The 24,219-nt window shown below is 37.6% G+C and overlaps 1 protein-coding gene across 1 annotated transcript in view; it reads left to right on the top strand.

Annotated features, from left to right (window-relative positions):
* Positions 1–22,549, top strand: part of XIRP2 (xin actin-binding repeat containing 2) — a gene marked incomplete at its 3' end in the record, with an annotated part of 43,051 nt that extends 20,502 nt beyond the window's left edge. Inside the window, exons 4-9 of the mRNA XM_010184980.1 lie at positions 3,879–4,036; positions 6,163–6,294; positions 12,354–12,461; positions 13,457–13,633; positions 19,965–20,098; positions 21,042–22,549. Coding sequence (XP_010183282.1) covers positions 3,879–4,036; positions 6,163–6,294; positions 12,354–12,461; positions 13,457–13,633; positions 19,965–20,098; positions 21,042–22,549 — 2,217 coding nt within the window. The remainder of the gene's footprint in view (positions 1–3,878; positions 4,037–6,162; positions 6,295–12,353; positions 12,462–13,456; positions 13,634–19,964; positions 20,099–21,041) is intronic.
* Positions 22,550–24,219: the final 1,670 nt, after the last annotated feature.

Below are 24,219 nucleotides of genomic sequence, written 5' to 3'. Positions count from 1 at the left end.
GGAATAACAAAGAATGTAAACTATGTAAAAATGCACAGTCAACAATTCATGCTTCTTACAAATGAAGTTTTTTCTAAAAATGTGACAGACCCACGGGGGATAATGTTTTTCTATGCTCCTGTGAGAGCCATAATGCCTCATTTTGCATTCAGACGGTCTTATGAGAAGTAAATTCCCTAAGGACTCATTTGAGTGTTTGAAAGCACTGTTGAAAACTCTTACAGTTCTAATAGCTGAAGTTAGGCAATCAAATCTGCAACTCTGCACTTGAATAAATATTCAGGTCCTGAAAAAGATAAGATAATGCTGATCCACAGATTATTTCTCTCATCACTAAGTTTTGAGTTTTCTATAACCAATGACAGTATATGTCAACTTGCTTCAATTTTTCAGCAAGGGTAATACACTCAAACCACTAAAGTGTTATGGAACTTTTTGCTAAATGTTTCAATTATGCCAAAATCTAGTTTTCCTAGAAGAGGTATCAAGCAACATTTACAGCAAACTCTATAAATGCGTACTAACAACTTCTATTGTCTCCACTGAAAAATCAATGAAGGCAATGCTCATACTGCTGATCAACCTATTGTGAAAACCTGGAGAAGCCCTTAAGGGATAGCTAACGTAGTCATATCATTGGAAAAAAAAGGCAGAAAGCCAGAATTCTCCAGTCCTATTATGCATGGAAGATTTGTCAAGTTCCATTTACTTTACAGAATTGATGTAACATATCATTCATGAAACAATTAAATTCTCTGAAATAGATGCTATTGTATGACAAAGACAAGTAGAATTTGTTGGCATACCTCACTTTGGTAAACATAAAGCTCTTCTTACACACTATTTCATCACAAGCCCCTGAAAGAATCAGAAGATATTAAAACTTTAAGTTCTCTGGAATGAGCAAAAGCTTAGAGCAAAATGAATTAGCAAAAGCTTTGATCCTATCATCTTTCATACCACCACAAAGAGCTTTACTTTATGTTATGAACCAACTAGCTTCTAAAGAGAGGGAATTTCCTGTTTTAAAGCTAACAAGAGAATAGGTTCTATTACCTTCACTCCTCAGGTGGCTAATAATATGTATCTATTAAAATGTTTTGTAAAACAGTCCATTAAATTCATTGGCCCCACATCAGCAAGGAATTTAATAATGTCTAACTTTAAGCACACGAGTATTCCCATTGCGCTTAATGAAACTATTCACATGCTTACAATTAGGTAGAATCCAAGAATCCCTGGTTGAATCAGAACAATACAAAAAAAGTTTTTAAACTCCTAAACATTCTTGATAATTAAAGTAATGGCTTATAAATATCATGCTGGTACTAATCTGTTACATGATTTAATCTGCCTTTAAAAATGAACACACACCATTTGGCTATGGTGGACTATCCCTCTTTACTGTCAAAGCATATTTTCAACCTTTCCATTGTTTTGATTAGATCTGGTTTAATGTACAGATTTCTTACTTGAAGAACAGCAAATTTTTTTCTCTCTTCTGATTTCTTCTTTCTCTGTAAACCTTTATTTTTTTTCCTTCCAGCTGACTTTCACTGATTCTTACTGCTGCTATTATTCTTTCTTGAACTGTAGCAATTCTTTTGTCTATCATGATTACATGCAATATGCAAATCTACTGCATGGGATACCTGTAATAAAAAAGGAAAATTATTCTCATTTAAGTTATGAGAAGGGTCAGGTAAAAATAATAAGAAACTCAGTGTGTTTACACTGAGACTGTTCTTTCATGCATGCTTGCATCCATGTCTGATTTTTACTGAAGATTAGAGTTGCTTGTTATATTTGCTCACTATATCTGAAACTTGAACACCTATCCCAGCTAAACACTTCTACAATGAACAGGCAGAAAGGCCAGTTGTGCCTTAGAATTCTTCCCTATTTGGTGGGACACCGCCTCCCTGGCACTCTGTTCTGTGCCAGGTGAACAGTGAGCTTTTTGGAAAGTCTCTCGTTGCTGCATTTCATAATATTAGAGAGCAGGAGTGAGTACTTCAAAAGAAAATGGGGATTTTTTTTTTAAAAATCTGCGTCTTTTGTGTTCTCAACCACTGCCTTAATAAAAGAATACAATAATCAAAAGTGAACCAACTTAGGTAAAAAGAAATGTGATTGATTGAGCACATGTTTTCGTAATGCATTTATGTATAACAATATGTATTACAATTAGGCTTACAGAACAAGGAGCCGACTCTGCCAAATGCCATCCAGACCTCAGGCCCTATAATAGTCACCAAGTTCCACCCTATTATACACATGGGGATAAACCAAAACCAGTTGTGTCCCTCTACTTGCTCCAGGAAGGGATTCACAGAATCACAGAACATTAGGGATTGGAAGGGACCTCAAAAGCTCATCCAGTCCAATCCCCCTGCCGCAGCAGGAACACCTAGATGAGGTTGCACAGGAAGCATAAATGAGTTGCACACAGTAACTTAAGTATGTTATATTAAAAAAAAACAACCCAGCCCTGTGCTGCAACAAAGTGACAAAGCACACTCAGAATGAGGAACACATCATGTCAGCAGTGCCAGAATATATTGGGGAAAATGGATTTTAAGGTACTGGTTTGAATTAAATACACAGAACAGGAGGCCATATCTACCATGTTTCTTCCACCCCTTTCTCTCCTTTTTTAAGTCAGTAATCTCCTCGACTTTGAGAAATTCCAAGATTTATAATTCTTGGGGGGAGGGGAAATGGTGGGTTTTGATGAGTTCTTTTGATATAATTTGGTTCAGCTACAGCCTGTTTCTGTAATTTCAGAAAATACAACTGTCTTTCAAAAAGCAATGCTGGTTGTCACAAATGTATTCTGCCCTATTATGCAAGGACAAGGAGAAATATAGACAGATTTAGGGAAGATCAGGGTGCTCTGATATCTGCAGCAAAAGCACAAGGATTAAAAAATTAGATTCTGGTGGCTTTACTAAAAATAAATCTTCTTGAAGCCTTAAAATTCCCTCCTCTTCCAAAAAGGGAGCGTCCTGGTTACAGAAATTCAGTGTCATTCAACCCAATTTTCTGTGGACTGTAGAAAAACCTTAGCAGGACAAGAGGAACTGCCAGCCTGTGGGTTTATATGAAACCTCTTCTGCCTCTGATCACAGACAAGAGAGATGCTGACAACATTTATTTTTTTTAATATCCTTACGTTAAATTTAAGGCACTTTTCTGGGTATATGGAATTCTAATGCAGTCATGTGAATGTAGAAAGCAGCAACAAAACCTTCCCCATGCTAGTAACTCAGTGCTAATCTTTCAGGAATACTCTGAACTGTTGTCTCCACATTCACAGTGGCTGAATCACGAATGCTTATAGATAAGTCTATAACCTTTGCACACTGAAGTAAGGTTAAAATGTAGTTAGTAATTTAGATAATTATCAATAAGGTTTTACTAAAGTGACTAAAATATACTCTAACGCAGTATCAGCAAACAACTGGAATCTATGATCATCTCGGAACGGACTCTGTTAAGCAACTGAATACTGCGATGTATAAAGCTAATAACTTATCTAATTACAATTGGTTATTTGTAGTATTTATAATTACTCTTTACAGTATAAAATAATGCAAATGTAGCACTATCAAGAAAAACACCATGTTTGCTGTTAAATTTTTACGGGTTTTTTTTAAAAGAAAGCTTTCTGTTATTTCTCCAAGGAATTTCTCTCAGTTTCAAAAACTTCATTGAATTAAATTTTTCTGTACTCAGTGGGTTCTACATTGAAAATAAAGTACAGCTGCTGAAAAGTTGATAATACTGCTTCTTTCTACTACCACTTTTCTTTCAAGATTTGGAAAAAAGGTACCTGTTTCCTTCTTAGAAAATATGATATCTCTTTGTACTTACAGTGGGTTCTCGCAAACCTGTAAGAGGACTATCCAAAGAGAATGCTCCAAGGGATGATAACACACCACTGGATTTCCAGGAGACTGTCTCCTTGAAGGAAAGAATGGCTATGTACAAGGCTGCTGTGTCTGAGATCGGGAGTAACAACTCCTTTGCTCATGTAAGATATCAGTGGTTCCTTGTCTTCTTAGCTCTGTGTTTGCTTTGCATAGCGACATGTCCTATGTTCTTTATTTATACAAACTGACTGATGAATCACTATAAGGATTCAAATTTTAAACCTGAATTACAAAATCTACTTAGCAAACATATTGATGCATCAGTCTCTGTTTCTACTGAATGAGATTTTTCGTGATATATACTTTTGGTCACTTGGACAATTTCCTTCAATTCATTAGGAGGACTGTTCTTTTTATTCCACTGTTGCACAAACTGCATTTCTGCGGACCATAGACTTGAGATAAATTAGCAACACAGTTATTCTTTCAGCTCATAATGACAAAACCCAGCAGTTTCTGCATTACTAAAATTATTACCAAATAACAAAATCATTTTCAAAAGCACATTAAGTTTAGACCTCTTGCTGCTCAAACTAAAGATTTTGAAATTGCTGCATTTTAAATAGCAGCTCTATGAGACAAGATGCATGAAAAGGTATTGGTTTAAAATAAAATTATTTCAAAATGGGCATTATATGAAAAAATATTTAGAAAAAAAACTTTTATGTTATTTTATTCCTCTCTTTACATGTCTATCAGTAGGTATTAGGTATCTTACAGCAATTTTTAATACTAATACCTTGCAGCACATCAAGTATCACAGAATAACAGAATCACAGAATATTAGGAATTGGAAGGGACCTCGAAAGCTCATCCAGTCCAACCCCTGCCAGAGCAGGATCACCCAGACCAGGTCACACAGGAACACGGCCAGGCGGGTTTTGAATGTCTGCAGAGAAGACTCCACAACCTCTCCGGGCAGCCTGGGCCATGCACTGGCACCCTCACACTGACAAAGTTTGTCCTCATGTTCAGGTTGAACCTCCTGTGCTCCAGCTTGCACTCATTGCCCCTTGTCCTGTCACTGGACATCACAGAGCAGAGCCTGGCTCCTTCCTCCTGACACTTGCCCTTTACAAATTTATAAACATTCAAGAGGTCTCCCTTCAGTCTCCTCTGCTCCAAGCTAAAGAGCCCCAGCTCCCTCAGCCGCTCCTCATAAGGGAGATGCTCCACTCCCTCCAGCATCTTTGTGGCTCTGCACTGGACTCTTTCAAGCAATTCCCTGTCCTTCTTGAACTGAGGGGCCCAGAACTGGAAACAATATTCCAAATGTGGTCTCACCAGGGCAAACAGAATTTATAATCTAGAGTACGACCACTTCAGCGCACACTTAATTACCAGGTAGGAATATCTGAATATCAGGACTTCAGATCTCAGCTAGGAAAATTTACCTCAGTTCTGCAGAAATACTGAGGGGTAAATTGTGTATTTTTGCCATATCTTAAAATTCTAGCTAGACGTTGTAGCTCAATCTCCTCCTATCAGGAAATATGCTGAGGCATTAAGCTGGCTTGCTAAAATGTTAGAATGTCAATAGTGTTTGTTTATGCTAAACTTTCAGCACATGGGAAGAACACCTTTCTCTTACTGTAAACTACGTCAGAGTAATTTCTGGAAATCAGAGAGTATATCTGGCAAAAGAAGGACAACAACGTAGGTCTTACCAGCCAGCATCACTGCCCATCTGCAAGAATCCCTAAAATTACAGAGGAAACCACTGTGTCCCCAGAAGCTAGTTTAGACAAGATGAATATGCAGCTACACCAGCAGAATCTATTTCACACAGGAACATTTAGTGACTGGTGTTAAATAAATTCTAGATTGCAAAATTCCAAAAGAACTTCAAAATGTGCAGGTCCTAATTTATGGTTGACAAGTAAAAGTCCTAAAATGGGCCAATGATATTCAACAATTAATGTTAACAACACATATATATTTTTTATTTTGATGACAGCACCTGAAAAATGACTTATTATTATCTTATTTTGTCTATTCTGAATGCTAACGTTGATTCATGTGTACTGTTAAAATAAGTAGGGTTTACAGATTACGTCAGTGGAAGTTGCCTATAAGAGGCTACAGAAATAGTCAGGTGTTTCCAAATTTTCCATTTGAAATCTGCAGTCTTACAGCATACTGTTATTAACTAATTTTAAGAAATCATCTCGTGGAACTCCATTCTTAGTGCAAATGGTAAACAACTGGCCTTACTTTATCACTCTAGACTTCAGAGAAAACCAAGTTCTGTTCTGTGCCTGGTGGCCTGGCAGCTGTGAGGAAACAATTTGAGAAAGTGAAGATGACCTCTTTACGAAAGAGCTTTGCTCAGTACCAGCACCAGCACAAATCTGTACAGGTAACAATAGCACTTTTAATACTAACAAATGAGGTATGCCCTGCTAGATAGCTTGAGGAAAAAATATGATTGTTTGCTTTACTGAGGAGTTTTCATTATGATCAAGATGTTTCCCTAATGTTCATACTCATGGAATTTTCTCTTTGAGATATACTACAGGAATCATATATATTTTTATGCAAATGAATACTCAATAGAGGCAATACAAGTCTTACAGCAAATAGATGACTAAAGCCGATTACTACCATAGCAGTATTTTACACTGAACCTTCTCTATAAGACTGTAATTCATTATCAAGTATCGTGACGATATTTTGCATATATTGCACTTGATGTGATCTTAAGCCATTTTCTTTCAAAAGGAGTTTCCTGCCTTCATTGAATTAAATCTAATCAACCCCCCTAAACAGATCAAAAATTGCACAGAACCTAGATGCTACATAAAAGTAGAACAAAGCAGCAGCTAAGTGTTATTTTAGATAAAAGGTCTTTACATTTTATTACTTCATTAGCATATACCATGAAAATTTGTTGTAGGAGATAGGATTTTGGACTATGTGAAATTCCCTATAATAAAACACATTGCACAATCTGTCCTGTGCACTCTGAAAAACAGTAATGGCACAGTAAATTGCTTTACCATCCTGTTCTTCAGTAGAGATTTTTTTTAAGCAATACTGCTCCCCAGCTTTGTAGAACAGGACACGTCGACATTCTGCCATAGATTCATTTTCATGTTAAGTATCATCATATTTACCAGTCATCTCTCATTTCTTACACATTAATACCATCAGACAACAAGCAAAACACTAGTTTGTAGGGGAGAAGACACAATTTGTTACAGATGTAATTAAAGCATTTTAATTCAGCAGAAAAATCTTATAGTTGGATATAATCATATCAGAGCATAAACCTTGGTAATAGGAAGTATTATGCACAAACTTTTCTGATGACATGGTCCAACCTAGCTGCCATTTATCTGGATGAAGAAATGCAGATCTGTGTGCAGAAATTATGTGACTTTCTCTTTTAGTCAGAACCAAATAATTTCATTTCTGTGATGTAAAGATCCATTTTCCCTGGCCTAGTAGTGACCTCTAGCTCTCCACAATGCCACAACGATGGTTCCACTTCTTCAACAAAGATATGGCCTCTAAGCATAGTTATCCACGTATCTGTCCTCTGTGACTAGTTGAGCAGGCTCTCTGAATAGTCACATTCACACAAAATAAAATCCCTCAGACTATATAGAAAAATCTTTACATTTAGGTTAAACAACTTACTTCAAGACCATAAAATCCCATTTCTATCTAACGTAACTGCAATCTCATGGAAAATGGGATTATACACTTTGGTAGTTGAAAGATTATTCAAGGTCACTGAATCAATCCTGGGGCAAAACAGAGAAATCACGTAGTTTGAAGACAGATTTCCAGATCTGGATAAATTCAAATTATTAGTCCAAGCTAAAATAAGAAAGCAATTATTTTTTTAAACAGTAATCTAAATAGACAAACATTTTACTAAATATTAAATTCTTGCATAGCTTTTCATTCAAAATATTGACATTGAATAAGCAAATAATAACTCCTTACTGAACTGTTTTTCTCAGGCAGTAGCCATCACATATAGCTCTCTTCACTGTAAAGGAGACAGGTTCCTTGTGAAAGGTGCCGTATTATGAGTAGGACGCACTAAACTCTTGTTCAGATGGTGAGCAGCAATGAAAGCTGACCACAGAATTGCCATGTGTTCATAAACTCAGAGGGGTTTTTTATCTTTAGTTTGACCACTGACATCATGAGCACTTTTTATCGTCAGCCACCAAGCTTAGAAAAGGTCACGAGCGTCAGTGTTATTGCTCTGCAAATGCCGGCTGGAGTGGTTTGCTACACCAGCTCAGCCAACTCGCTGCTCAGACAAAGCCTCACTATCCAGTGTCAATCACAGGCCATTTCTGGCAAGTGAGCTGGACCTCCTGCATAGGAAGGATGATTGGAATATACTTGAAGTATCTGATATTCACTCAACCATATGGAATTGTGTGTCAGGAATGACACGGGTACAGCTACACCTCCTTCACTGAGGGTCATTCCAGACAAATTTTCCAAGATTGCTAGTGCAGCTATTGCCAATTTTCTAGCAATTGCAGAGAATAAGGTTGAATAATGAGACACTGTTAGTGAATGGTGAAAACCTTACCTTCCTATGAAAATCTTCCATATAGTGCCCAAAACACCCTAAGTATATACATACAACTAAGCAAGGCTGACAAACTGTAGAGGTACAGTGCAGATAAGTGAAGTTCTTATGAGAAATCTCTGCAAGGCTCTCACAGTACTGATGTACTGTCACAGCACAGATGGTACCATGGTAAGAACACAGATAGGTAAAAAAGCATAGCTTTGAGGAAGAAATGAAGATTCACACCATGTACATCATCAGTCATTCTATTGTTACTAATTTCGGAGCTGAAGCTTTAGGCTCACGATTTATTTCCACTGCTCCCTAAAGGGAACTTCACATTTGTACATACTAATGATTTAGAAAAGTAAGTTCTAAATATGCCAATATATAAATTGTATTATATTAGCCAACTTCCCACAGAGCTTCTATGATGACCACAACATACATTTCAACTAAAAGCAATATGCTTCAAATGTGAGTGAGTAAAGGCTTTCTTGTGCTTCTGGGCCATTTGATCCCCTTGAATAATACATACATACGAATACAGAATTGTACACAAGTTTTATGTACATATGCATATAACATAGCATTACTGTTCTGAACCTCAAAGCAATTTTATTTTTGAAAGGGAAATTAAGCTTTGTCTGTTGTCAGAACACTGCAAAAATGACAACAGAAGAAAGCAAACCTTGATCTGAAATACACAGAACAGTTACTGAAAATTCAACTCTTGGCACATTTTGCAATAAGAATTCTATCTAAATTATTGCAGCAGAGAGGCACTAAAATTGATGTATGGGCCACTAACAGATAAAATGCATGTAGCAATTACAGTTCTCTTCAGTAACAGAATCTGAATGCCTACATAAAAATGCACTCCTTTAGCAAAATATACAGACTTAATCTCAGATTTACATCTTTATTTTTTAAATAATATTGTTTTAGGTTAGAATGACTTATTATCCAGAGACACAACAGGACCCTATAGCCCTCTGTATTAAGTACCACACAGGTATGCATGGGAAGGCCAGCAGCTCCCATGAGGGGGTGACTTGAAACAAACGAAAGAGAATGGAGGGCAATGAAAGTCTGAAATAAATAATAAAATAACAATAAGAAACCATTTGTGAGCTAGCAGCATGCCAACAATCATCCAGCTGACAGTGTTTTCTGAAGCTGTCATGATAAGGCATAGAATAAACAAGAAGTAATTGAAGAGTAATTCTTGAGCCACACGAAAAGCAACCGTAACAGTTGTCTTTTCACTTCTGCCACCAAAAATGACTTTGAGTTCTCTGTCTGTCCTTCTCCCCTGCACAGCTTGATGGGAGCTGTTCCTCCTGACACTGTGATGAGGGTTCTGGTTGACTAAATAACCTTGCTTGATTTAATAACGCAATATGGCAGGAATTGCACATTCCACAGAAACAAATAAAGGGATCAAGTTCCCACAAGCATAACTCTTAACTAATATTAAATCTAGATCATGGTCTTCAGCCACAGTCCTGCATTGGAGGTGCAACTTCATCCCATGCAGACCATCAAGTAATTCTACAGAATACTCTCCAAAATCTATGGAGTCTACAAAGCATGCCACACACTCTGAATAGGTACACCAAATTAAGCCTACCAACAGGATAACCTATCCTATATCCAACAGCTGGACATTAGACAGAAGCGATGAAATCACAGGTCTTCCTGCTCTCCTCTTGTTTGGAATAACAAACCAGCAGGATTTTACCCTCTGCCACTGGAACTTCAATTAGCTGTGCTGACAGACACAAAAAACATGAGAACCTCCAAGTCCCTCTTCCTCCCTGCATGCCCAGAGCAAGGCCATGTAATTATATTGTCAAAATCTGGCCCATAATGTTTAGGCTGCATTTTAGACAGCTATAGCTGTCGCATTAAACGATTATAATCTTCTGCAATATGGCAACTTCTTCATAAGCAGTATCTAAGCTACAGCAATAAAGCAGTAGTGACATTCAGATTAGATTTGCTTCCTGACTACATTAAGCCTAATTATATTCCTTTTTAATACTCCACACCATTCAAAGGACACATAATGACTATCATGAACATATTTTGTGTCTCATGAATGAGTTTTTCCAGTAATGAGAGCTCGCCTTACATATCTAAAACATGCACATTAGAACAGAAAAGCATATCTTAAATGAAAAAAATATACATGCATAATAATATTGAAAAGCATACCCATATAAAATGAAAGGCATATTATACATACACCTACACATAGTCATTAAACAGAATAGATGGAAAAATTTGCACTTCATTTTCTTTGAACTGCCTCTTTTCAACTTGGTATGGGGTTAGCACTACATCTCCTCATGTTGCGCAGCTCCCTCACAACTCTTACACATACAGAACTCATAAGTAAACCATGCTCTGACTTGCTCTCCTCAAGCCTCACCTCACTTTGACAGTTCAAACTTAGTGGTAGTAATGAGAAAATTCATTCTACCTTTTGTTCGTATGATTTTAATTCATCTTGTAGTTGAAACAGAAGGTTTGGCAGCACAAAGCTGGAAGAGAATTCCTAAAGCCCACGATGGGGCTGCACGTTGTTTCTCTGCCAGGAAACCTACAAGCCTTTGCTGCCTACTGTATGGCAGAAGTTGTGGGCCAGGCAGTGGATGCTCCCCTATCTTGACTCAGGAGAAATGTTAGTAGAGATGCACTGTACACACTCCTTAGTTTGAAGGTGAAATAAATCCCATAAATACACACTTTGACATGGAATGACTAAGGGAGAGAGCTAATGTCTTGCCCCACAATTGGCTGGATTTCAAGGAGGTGCCAGGATATGAGATGCAGGAAGCTTACAGCTCTCTGTAGCACTAGATATGTAGTAGCCATCTCAGAAACACAGTGCTGCCTCAATTCACATCACATTGAACACTTGGGAAGCTCTTGCTGGAGGGACCAGAAGCTCCTTTCATTTGAAAGCTTATTATCAGTAGAAACTAATAGGTAAGATTCCTTCTTACAAAGGAAGAAAAAAATTTAATTTGGCATAAATGAAATTATTTGTTAGATGTCTCTGTGTGCATGTTAGTGTGCAAGAGAGAGGAAGCACAGAACTCATATCTTAATAATATCAATCCTTAGAATCTTCTAATTACTAAATTTCAAAGTACTCCACGGACACAGGTAACGTGATGTAACACAGGTTCTGTGACATGTTTAAATAAAAACCCAAATCACTGCCAGAATCTGGAGTCGAACTAAACAGACTATGCAGACATCTCAGACAGTGCTTTAAACTTGCACTGACGCGCTTTGTTTATTACACTGTAGTTGACAGATTTGCAGATACAAAGCCAGCCCATATATGTTACAGAATCTTCCAGTTAGCCTATGGATCATGTTTTTCACAGCTGCAATTCAGCATGCTTTTTGCATCAGAAGACCTGTATAGAGCATATGCAGGAAGTCAGGATCTCTTACATAGGCTTATTAATAAACTTCCTTTTCACAAAGTTGCATTAGCCTCATGCATGCTGATTCAAGTTGATGGCACAGCACATGAAGCCAGAAACAGTCTTCCTAGTCACCTTCCTCCCCTTCCAGTCTAATAATACATTGTAAATATTCATGCAGCTTTCTGTACCTGCAGGTCAAAATTTGGCTGCAGTAACAGAGATTACTCAACATCTTCTGTGTTATAAAAAAGCCTGTTCCAATTTTCACAGCAACAAATATCAATCATAACAACAGTAGTCTGCTGTAAAAGGACTGCTCTAGTTACACCACTTACATTAGAATTTATATGTGAAAGCCTTTCATAGGGAAAAAAAATCCAATTTACTATTAGCCGTTAATGTGCAATTATTTTTATTTGTCTTTAGGAAAAATCAAGTACCGGTCAGCAGACAGTATCACGCAGCACCAGGAAAGCTGAGTGCAATGAAATGATCTCCAAAGAAGTTCAAACAGATGCCTCTCAAACACAAGAGGTAACTACATCAGTTAACAAGCATGTCATTGGACAGTTATACTGGTGCTGATACATATCTGATTGCTTGGTCCTCCTTTACCACTTGGTACAGCAAGATCTGCATGCTCTGCTGAAGGCCTCCCTTAGGCAGTACGTAATAATTATTTAAAGGTGTTTTATTAAGTGTTTGTAATTTATTGTTGATTTAACATAGTATTTAATTAGGTTTCTATTACTATTTTTTTGATGTGACATTTTGAATACAGTAGCAGAAGTATGAAAAATTCTCACATATTGCACTAAATCCCATAGTAAAGCGAAGGTTTTGTGCACAGGTTTCTCATCACGGGCAAGTTACTCATGAGATAAAAATGGCTTCTACATTCATTCAGCACACTGATGAAGCAGGTAAGAAATGGCATGAGATTAAATTAGAAATCCTAAATGTCTTTACTCACACAAATGTACCACTGTTGGCATGCAAGGATGAAAATGTACATTGCTCTCAATTCTCAGCAAAGTACATTCATTGACTTCAATGAGACTTAACAAATTAGTTTAGAATTCGGTATGGAGAGATGGCTTTTGCATAAGGAGGTAGTTTAAAGTATACACTCAGTTGCCTAAAAGACTTGAAGAATTGTCTGAAAACACAGCCAAACACTAGCCTATGTGTATACAAAATTGTGAATGAGAAAGGTTCAATTTACAGCTGAACTGAATAGCCCTGCAGAATATTACCACAGTGTTAAAACACTGCTGCTGCTGCAGTTTAGTGCTGGTATCAGAATTCATGCATTATATTCTCCACAGACCCCAGTCACCCTTTAGTCCTGCCACACCACTCAGGTATGGCAAAACAGTAGAAAACATGTCCCTCAACAACTATTCTGTCATTCTCTCTATGGATTTCATGAACAAGTGACTCTCTAGACTTCTGCAAGGCTAAGTACAATTTTTCTAATGTAATAATGTTTTATAATTCACTCATAAAGTCGATCTTGTAAAATGCAGGGTGGAGGAAAAACAATCGTTTTTACTCTTTTTCTCATCACAGTAAGCAATGCAGTTCAGAATGAAGAGCTCCCAAAGACTGTAACACAAATTTTGAAAGAGCAAATTGAAAGGACAGCTCAGGAAAAGGCTGTTCACTCTGACAGAGAGACTGCAGCGCCTGCAACAGAAGTAAAGGTCTGTGTTTTTAATAAGAGAGTTCTTTCTTTATGCAGTTTAGAAGTGGTTAAAACATCGGTCTGTCATGCAGTCTGAATTTGTTTTGACTAACTGTGACTAAAAAATGTAATCTATGGAAGTGGTGGGAATATATGGACTTTAGGAATTAAGTGCACATGACATAATATGAAATGTTTTAGGAGGCTCAACAAATACTTACAGTATATGACAAACACAATTAATAACAGATATTTATAAAAACTATTGCATTCCTGTCCTTCTGTACTGAATACAGTCTCCTCTTTCCTGGTTTTGAATCTGTAAATATGTATGATTTCTGTCACCACAGATTCTCAGAAGCATAGAAAATGTCACTTTCAGAAGAAATTAAATGAGCATAAGCCACAGCATACTTTACATTATACTTATAATTCAAAGTCTGCATTTGTTGCAGTAAAAACTCCAAGACTGCTCAATCATCATTTTGCATTTTGTATGGATTCCACATTTCTTTTCACATATATACTACGGTGCAAGTATCACAGCTTAGTTCAAAATACTGGTTTTATGCATTCTGAGCAATAGCTGATGGATTGTGTCTTTCCAGATGTTATTATAATCCTACTGCTTGGATCCTTGCAGAAATAGCTTCCGTGAAGAATAGAAAAATTGTTTTCAATGTTACTACACTTTAAAAAAAAAACAATCACTTTTGTTCCTTAAAGATGGAAAATATCTACCAGGAAATTACATTGCCTCCAACAGTTAGTTTCATTTCTACTGCTACTACTTCAGCAAGCAGACTACAGGAAACTTCTACACCAAGGAAAAGACAGGACGGGACTGCTACTTCTGCAATGATTTGCTCCAGTTCCCATGAATATGGAAGCACAGTGAAGTTTTCTACTACTTATGCAAAAGCTCCATCGGAAATGACAGCAACTTCCCAGGCCACTGAATTGTCCAACAAAGCCCGCTGTCTCCACAGATCTGTACCCAGGGCAAAGCCATTTATGTGAACTAAGACATTTATACAAAAGTTTTCGCTCACAATTAAGAAAACACTTAGAGAAACATTACCTGAATAAGAGTTCTAATATTTCACCTGGTGAATCTGAAACACAGAATACTATGTCAGATGCATGGCAGGCTAATGGCTTTGCCTTCATCATTCAGATGTTCACAAGATCAAAAAAACAATGCTTAGAGAGGCATGAAATCTGGAGAGGAGAGGTCATCTCCATTAGACGGGTCATTGAGAACCGGCCTTTAGTTCCAATTGAAGATGACCCTCCAGACCCAGACAAAGCTAGAAGCGTTGCAGACCAGGAAATCATTGCAGGTGTGAATGTTAAATACAAAGCCTGGATGTTTCAGTTCCAGCCTCTTGATGCACTGTGTGCACGTACTGCAGGCTCTGCAGGAACTATGGACAAGGCTCCTGCACTAGTGAGAGGAGGTCACAGTCGTGTGGATGTTTGAAATGCACCCACTGGACTCTACAGATAAAATCTACCACAATGGAGAACAAACAACAGATGAAACTTGCATCTGAAAAGTTTCTAGTGGTGCTGAAAACACTCCGAGGCACGTGCTGATAGTGCAGAACCTGAATAAACTTGGGCAGCTCTACCTAGTGGATGCTATTAACTTCTTGCATCTGAGGGCTGAGCTGAGAGAGTTTAAAGGAAGCATGAGAGACGCATAAAGCATTTTGTACCTCAACCATTGTCTGTTACCAGAGACAACTTTGGTCAAAATCTGGAGAATGAAGCTGTCCATAGAGAAGACACTCAAAAGAGGCATGTTAGAATAGCACCCTGGACTTTTGAAACACAGCCTTTACCAGTCACCAACAAAGACCTCACGGAAAATAAAGTGCTATGTGGAATCTCAGTGGAGGAAAACATGAGTGGTGCTATGCATAAGACAAAACAGTTGAAACGCAGCCTTGGCACACAGAGGATTCAGAGGAATTAAATCCAGCTGAAACATTGTCACAAAAATCAAACAAGCAAGATCAAGATCCTGCACAAGATGCAGCAGCCCCTGTAACACCACAGCAAAGCACACTTTCTGAATCTGATGGCAATTCTAAGCAAGTAGTACAAAAATACAACATAAGAATTCAAATAGACCTCCATGAAGACCAGGAGGCTGAGAAGCTGAAGATGCATGAACCGTTGTGAAAGACTAGCTACTATCTCTTCCACCATCATGAGGATTAATGCTACAAGAGCTATCCTGAAGAATTATACTGAGCAAAAAAAAATAAATTACTGTTGTATTTGAGAAATATTATTATGCTAGAAAATGTGCACAGAATGCACCTGACTTCTTATGCTTAAAATTAATACAACAGCCTCCTAGCTGAGACAAAAAATAGCTCTAGAGATAAAATAATGGCACGTGTTTTGTGCACATCTGGTTTTAGTTTATTAAAGCACAAGATGTGACTTAAAACAAAGTGAATAATGTTTCAGTGGGTTTCCTGTTTGAGTAATATAGCTAAAATGAATATGTGATTTTAAAATTTTTTCTGCTATTTCCTGCTAGGCGATTTTACCAGTTACTATAGCCCTAGTCTGAATTAAGGCAAGCAAAGTCATCCATCTGATGTCAGAGTCCAGGTTTCACATCACTAAGGAGTGGAGCCACTCCGTGTCCCTCAAAAAGCTGAGCCTGTTATTTGTTTAATATTGAAGTAAACTTTTTAAATATATGAAATATGTGAATATATACATGAATATTTAAATATGAATATGAAGTAAATTTTTAATATAAAACATGCCTTCTTTCTAATGGTGCATGTGTTGCTTGAAAATCATAATAAAATACTATTTAGATTGCAAAGTTATGCATTTGAAACTTAGAAAATACTACATATGCTATTGCATGATGAACATCAATGTCCTCCTTTTGTGCATCTGTTTTGGATACTAAATATGGATGGGATCCTGTAGGAAAACCAGATGTTACCATAGCTTTAGCCACTTGAAATACAAGAACAGATTGCTGATGCTTGAACAGCAATGAAAACGATAGAACAAAGCTAAATGCTCCTGTACCTGCATAATTCCTAAATAGAAAGCTCTGCTTTCGGTTTCCCAACATTGTGCACTAAGAAGAAAAGGGTGCTACCTCTGTTCATGCTAGGAGCAGAATTAAACATGAGTGGCTTGCGATCCTGTAAAAGGAGGCACAGTCTGGCGGCGGTCCAGCAAAATGCTGAATGCGGTGGGTTGGCGCAGGCCAGCAGCTAAGTCCACACCCAGCTTCTCACTCGCTCGCTCGCTCCCCCACAGTGGGACGGGAGAAAGAATCAGAAGAGCGAAAAGCAAGAAAACTTGTGGGTGGAGGTAGAGACAGTTTAATAGGGGAAGCAAGGTTGGGATGCAAGCAAAGCAAAATAAGGAATTGCTTCGCTACTTTCCATCAGCAGGCAGTTATTTAGCCACTCCCTGGAAAGCAAGGCCTCAGCATGCATGACACATATCTGGGGAGAAAAATGCCATAGCTCTGAATGTCCCGTTTTCCTCCCCTTTCCCTTCAGCTTCTATTGCTGTGCACAATGTCATATGGTATGGATTATCCCTCTGGTCAGTTGGGGTCAGCTGTCTTGGTTGTGTCCTCTCTCAAATTCTTGCACATCTCCAGCCTACTTCCTTGGCGCGGGAAGGGGAGTCACAGTGGGAGGAAGAAAAGGCCTTCACGCTGTGCAAGCCCTGTTCAGCAACAGCTAAAACACTGCTGTGTTATCAACACTTCAGTCATAAATCCAAAACACAGCACCATATGAGCTGCTATGAAGAAAATTAACTGCATCCCAGACACAGTATACTCAAGGATGCTAATGTGAATAAAAATACCCAGTACCAATAGAATACTGAATTCTCTATATGGTCAAGCCTCTGGACTTCCTTTTGGATCTCTCCTATCTGGTAAATATTGATGATCTCAAGTAGTAGACCAGCCTTTCCCCCACTGATTTTGTAGGGCCGTTCACATATAGTGAGTTGACCTGCCAGACCCGCACCCAGCCATTCTCTCATTTACCCTATTCAACAAGACAGGGAGAGAAAATAGGATGAAAAAGCAAATAGGACAAAGTAAAGACAGGGAGATCACTTACTAGTTACTTTCACGGGCAAAATAGACTTGACTTGGAGGAAATTAATTTAATTTATTGCCAATTAAAATAGATTTAGATGGTGAGAAAGGCAAACACTAAAACAGCTCCCGTTCTGCCCCCTTTTTACCAGGCTTAACTTTACTCCTTCACTCCTGACTCTTCTGCCCCCAGCAGCACAGAGGGGATGGGAAGTTAGGGTCAGTACATACCAGTTCTTCTGTGCTGCTTCCTCCTCCTCAAACTTTTCCCCTGCTCCGGCGTGGGCTCTCCACAGGCTGGAGGGAAATACCTGCTACCCTGGTGCCCTTGACAGTCTGCAGGAGAATCTCAGTTGTGGCGCATCCTCCATTCCTTCTTCTCAGACTTTGGTGGTGGTGTTCACAGCTATTTCTCACACTTCTTTCCCTCAGTATGTCTTCCCAGAGGCACCACCAGCATGGCTGAGGGGCTCAGCTGTGCCCTGGGGTGGGTCCACTGGAGCCAGCTGGAACGAGGAGCACCTGGCACGGGCAGCCCCGGCCCCTCCTCACAGGCTGCCCCTGCAGCCTACCAAAACACTGTCACTGACATCCAATTCAGGATTAATCTTCATGACAATGAACACTGGCTCCACTATTCAGTCCTGGAAGTTGCTTTGGAATAAACTTCTCTCACATTCCTTCCTTCTCTTTTATCTTATCTTCTCTTGACCGTTGCCTTCTGAGGCACAACACTCACTATCAACTGACCAAATGAAGTATGACCATCCAGCAAGGCAGTTTTCCAGGAGACATGTCACCTTTTTCCCCCCTCTCAATTACCTTATCCCTTTCTGCATCTTAAAGCTTGAGCCTTTCCTCTCCTCTCTCTTTTCATTCAGAATACTTGCGTACCTATGGATATTAAGCTGAGTCCTTATGTTTGGCGCACATCACCAACCACAAGCAGTGCATGCCAAGCGAGGCGGGAGGCGCGGCTGAAACACTGCCCTCCACGCTGCCTAGCTTCTTTGTTGGTCTGTTTGGAGACTAGGCTGAGGCTACATTTGAGGCTTTCTATTTCATGACCAACAATTCTTGGGGGGATTTTTTTTGTTTGGTTTTAATTTTTGTTTGTTTTTTTTGTTTTTTTTTCAACTTTTTTCAACTTCTTGCAACTTCTACATTATTTTGAAGATATTTAAATTTGCTTTCAGCATTTTTCATGGCTCTCATTATGGGCACTAGAGATACAAGGCAACTAAAGCTGTAGCTATAAAATCTACATCACTTTGTATCTTGATTTGTGAATTGCTATAAAATCAATACCAGCAGGCAAACAAAAAACCAGACAGAATGCTGAAAGGGGCCAAATTTTCTGTTGATGTCAAGGGGCATTACTATTACTAATGGAGACATACTTATACAAGCAATGATTTGGTCCACCCTATTTGTATTTGTCTGCTAGTACAGTTTTAATAGCAATCCAGAAATCAAGACAGAAGAGCAGCATGCATTTTTCTAAGCCCAACAGTTTGCTCATTATTTCCTTCTGCCCCTTACTGGTATGAAATAAACCTTCTACTCATGCTTTGCACTTTACAGAGAACTTGTTTCCTTTATAAGTAATTATACTTCATTACAAAAAAGGATTGTATGTAGTTAGCTAATATAATTGTAGCTAACTCAGTCTTAAAAACTAACTGAAGGAAGTATTAGGTCTGAAAATGAAAACTAAAGATCACACATAATTATGTCCATAGCATATCTGGACCGTATGAGTGTACAGTCTGTAGGTTACCACAGAAGTGACATTCTCTGATGTGCTTTTGCCATGATCAAGCAAAACTTCCTCACCAGAATTTCAAACATCTGCCCTGTTTATTGATCTCTAAATCATGTTGTAGATTCAATGATTATACATACAATATGCTCAATTCCACTTGTACTAGTAAACCTTTTATTATCCTATCTCACTTCACAAAATAAAGAGTTATTGGGAAATATTGTACCTGGTGTAGTGAAGTGAATAGTCCTTTCAAATGTATGGATTTCTGAAAAGGGAAAGGTGAATAGTTTTTCACTTTTGAAGTATTACTGTTAATTGAACAAAAATGAAGCCCTAAATTTGACAAATGAGATACCAGTTAATGGATAAAGAAAACTACAGTTTTAACCAAACATATGGACAGATACCTTATAAAATAAATCATAGTATGTGGCTTAAACTAACTCAATACTTTTTAATATATGGTTCTAGAAACTGCAGATTCAGGAAAATGAAACATGCAGACTCTGTCAACAGCGAGTTTACCCAATGGAATGCCTAGTTGCCGACAAGCAGAATTTTCATAAATCATGTTTCCGATGTCACCACTGTGGCAGTCAATTAAGGTAAGAAGTAACTGCAAGCTCACTCACAGAACCCTGCATTTGAGTATAAATTATTTCCAACTGGGCTATTTTGCTCGTAAGATGTTGGGGTGGCAGGGAAGTAACCTGGGCTCCCCTTTTCTTCTCTGCTACTGATACCCTCACTGTGACATGGAACAAGTCCTTTGGAGTCTCTAAAGGACTGCTTCATCCCCAGTACCCTTCAAATTCTTCTGACTGTTCCAGACCTTCAGGAGAGCTCATGAACAGGAAGCAGTAGACACAGAAACTTAGGTGGAATTTAAGATATTTGAACACAGACCAAATTTTCTCTCACTTCTCCTCATCCATAAAATGAATGATGATGGTTCTCTGCATTAGCAAACCACTCTTGTAACCTTTATATGAAATGCAGTATTTATTGCTCTATCAGACTGCAAAGGCTAACAGTTCTGATTTTAATACCTTTGAGGTTAGTTACATACATTTTCCTCATTTATGAGCAGAATCCAGATACAACTAAACACAAATTTCTGTAATTCACACAAAGGCTAAAGAAAATTTGTGCTCTATTTTCTCCACCTATTTTGTAGAAAAATAGAGGCTTCAGTCTTTAATATGAAGAAGAAAAAGGTCTCAACAACCCTGAAGTGCTGTGGAACATTCCTATTTGAAGCTTATGCTGTGCAACAACTGAATAAGTTTGTGTTCTTTCTTAAATCACAAGGCACGACACTTCTTCATTTTAAATTTGAAGTTGATGGGCATTTGCAGTTAAAGGTTTTAGATATGTTTTGTGTGCGTGTGTGGTTAGAATTGTCCAATACATTGAATTTTCTCTCTTTTTGCTCGTTCTTTATATATACTGTTATGTAGGGGTATTTGAAATACCAAGTAAAGTGTAAAATTCATGGTAGATTTATGATATGTAAAAGTATAAAACAAATTTCCTTCCATTTGGCAGCTTGGGAAATTATGCATCTCTCCATGGAAAAATATATTGTAAGCCTCATTTTAAGCAACTTTTCAAATCAAAAGGAAATTATGATGAAGGTTTTGGACACAAGCAACATAAAGAATTATGGAATTCTAAAGATCAATATAGCTCAGTTGGCAATATTCATGCTGAAGAAACAAATCCCATTAATAGTATATCTGTTGATCCTAAACCAATTACAGAAATTGATCAAGACTTGAATACTGAAGGTATTCATCCTGGTATTTTGGACAATAATTTGAAAAAATCCACAGAAAGAGGTAAATTAAGGATGACATGGCCACCTTCAACAGATGACGCAACACCTAAGAAAAGATTTTCTATTGAAGAAACGGCTAAAGTAAATAAGCCAAAGTGGCCCCCCGAAGTTTTTGCTCAAGAAGGTTCTAGTTTACATAGAAATAAACCTCTGAGCAATAAAAAGGATCCTCAGAAAGAAGATGCTGTGAGAGAGCAAAATAAAAATGACACCGCAAATGCACAACAAAATCAACACTCATCCTTTAGCTCTCTGTCTGAAAAAGAAGCTACGAATATCTGTAAAGTAAAGAAAAATGAAGCAGGCAATAAGGGAAATGATAAGGAAGCTGGGAACATGCAAGAGAAGCTGAATAAAACTGGAGGATCACAGAACAGGGAGGAAAGCGGAAAGGATATTAATGAAGGTGATAATATGATTGCATATAGTGCTGGTAAGGGGCGAGAGAAAAAACTTAACGAAACTGATGATTCAGAACTTGTACAGGTTACTAACATTGATGATGTAACCGTACAAAAGAATCACAAAGACTTCAGTTTGAATAACAACAACAATAACAATAATGCCACTTTTTCACATCTAAACATCTGCAGGCAAGAAACAACTCTCTCAGCTACGTCTAAGCCAATGACAGCATTAAGCCATGCAATTTGCACTGTAGCACAGCATGCCTTTGCAAAGCTGGAAAATCGGCCTGGAAATGAAGAAATATTTGAGATGTATGAATCTCATGAGAGCTATTCTAGTGATACTGTAACTGTTTTATGGAATGAACAGAACTCAAAAGATGAAGATGCTGTTACCTCAAATAGTCTGGCTCAATTTAATAAAGATGCCACTTGTCAGAAGTCTCGTACTAATCGCACATTAGTTTTGAAGGAAGCAACTAATACAACATACCCTGTTGATACTGAGTTGGTACGCATTGGAGAAGAATCAAAATGTGACAAAAATTTAAATGCTATTTTATCTGACACTCTGAAAACATATTTTCTTAAAAAAGACAACTTGGCTTCAGACCGTGGTATAATAGACTCTGTAGACATAACTAAAAAGTCCTGCAGCTTGTATTCAAAGGAACATGGGAATTATGATACAGAACTGAATGGTATTAATGCCTGTCAAGAAAGTGAAATACTTGAGGTGTCAAGGAATGACATAAACAGAAACTTAGATTTCCTGAGCTCAAGATATACAGCTGTCCCATCATTCCAAGGTGAGAAAGGCAAGTACAAACGGTTCACTGCAGAAGAACAAATTAAAAGAAATAGATTCTAGGATGAAAATGAATAAAACAGCTAAGTGATCAGCTACGTCCGTCACTCATTATAAAGTATGTCATAAATAGGTATTTCTTCAGTCCAGTTATTTTATAGTCCTTCTTGAAGAATTTAATATCAAGAGATTACATATGAAAATTTGCATTATATACTGCCAATTACTCAGACTTTATTTACTTAGTTTATATTTAAGGCAATGAAGATGCATAAAATAGCTTTTTTCAGACTGTAATTAAAACAACTTTTCTATGTTTCTGAACACTGCAAGAAATACTTTACTACATGACTGTCCTGCAGAAACATAATAATTTAATTTTACTGTTTATCATTTGTAACAAATTAAGATGTGAAGCACCTGGTGAGCACAAAACAAGAAAAAATATCTCCACAGCTTTTTCTTATGTATTGTTATCATTGTAACTGAGCAGTGGCTCCATGATATATTATGCACATTTGTTGTGTTAGCTCATACTAGAAGATTTGGGGTTTGGTTGGGCTTTTTGTTGGGTTTTTTCTGATGTTTTTTTCAGTATCATGCAGTACTTAGTTTGAAATGGACTTATTGAATAGCAACCACAACTGATTGGTGAACAGTACTGTTTTGCTATATTTCTAGAGCTGCTACCATGGCATTACATTGCATGACAGGAAAAAAAAGGTGTGTAAACTTGAACACAGGATGAAAACAAACAACCCAGGCAGAACTGGAACAAGGCCTGGGAAAGGCCAGACTAGTGGTTGTTTCAGTAACTAATTCAAAGTCATTTTAACTGAAGCAAGAGTCCAGTTTTGTATTTAAACCTGTGCAAACTTATGAAGATTTAGCACTTTTTTCCTTAACATGTTTATGGATTAACATTTGCTCTCTTAACACTATTCCAGCTTGCATGAAACAGCAACATATCATGTAACTGTTGACAATGCATAATAAAAAAGCACTTTACAAAGAAGTATTTTGTGAAGTTTCTGAATATGAAATTATACATATGATTTTCCTTACACAGTTTCTGAAATTTTTCGTGTGATAATTAAATTGTCAGAGTGAAAAGGAAGGATAATAAAAATCCAGTTTTCAAAATAATTTCTGAAGTATCTGACAGGGACAGGTGTTTGGAATAATTTACAGGAAAGAGAGGTTGATGTTAAAACATTTAAAAAAATACTGTGCAGAGTTTAGAACAAAATATCTGCTGCACTACAACTCCTTGCCCAAAGGAACAGGACTGTGGGTAAGTAAATGGCATATCCACATCTGACTGTTCTTTATCTACACACAAGAAAAGCTACACATAATATTTCTTCCACAAGAACAGTTCAAGACAGTGAAGCCTCTTCTTTATGTATCATGCTTCACTCTTCTGGAGTATTCTCATGAAATGCAGAAATATAGAAAAGACTTCCTAAAATGAATGTTCCCAGAAGAATAATTAGCCTTCATGCAAGGCACTCAGATACCACTATGTTTGATAACTTTGTTAAAAAGCATTAGCCTATAAGCGATTGTGAAGATTTAAAAATTATTTTGGTAAGATCTCTCTCTCTTCTTCTTCCTCCTCCCCACATTTGGTTGCAAACACGATAAATTTTTTTTATACACCCAAGAGAT

This window comes from Mesitornis unicolor, unplaced genomic scaffold (genome assembly GCF_000695765.1).
Source record: "Mesitornis unicolor isolate BGI_N332 unplaced genomic scaffold, ASM69576v1 scaffold2085, whole genome shotgun sequence".
Lineage (NCBI taxonomy): Eukaryota > Metazoa > Chordata > Aves > Mesitornithiformes > Mesitornithidae > Mesitornis > Mesitornis unicolor.
This window is presented reverse-complemented; position numbering and strand designations above follow the sequence as displayed.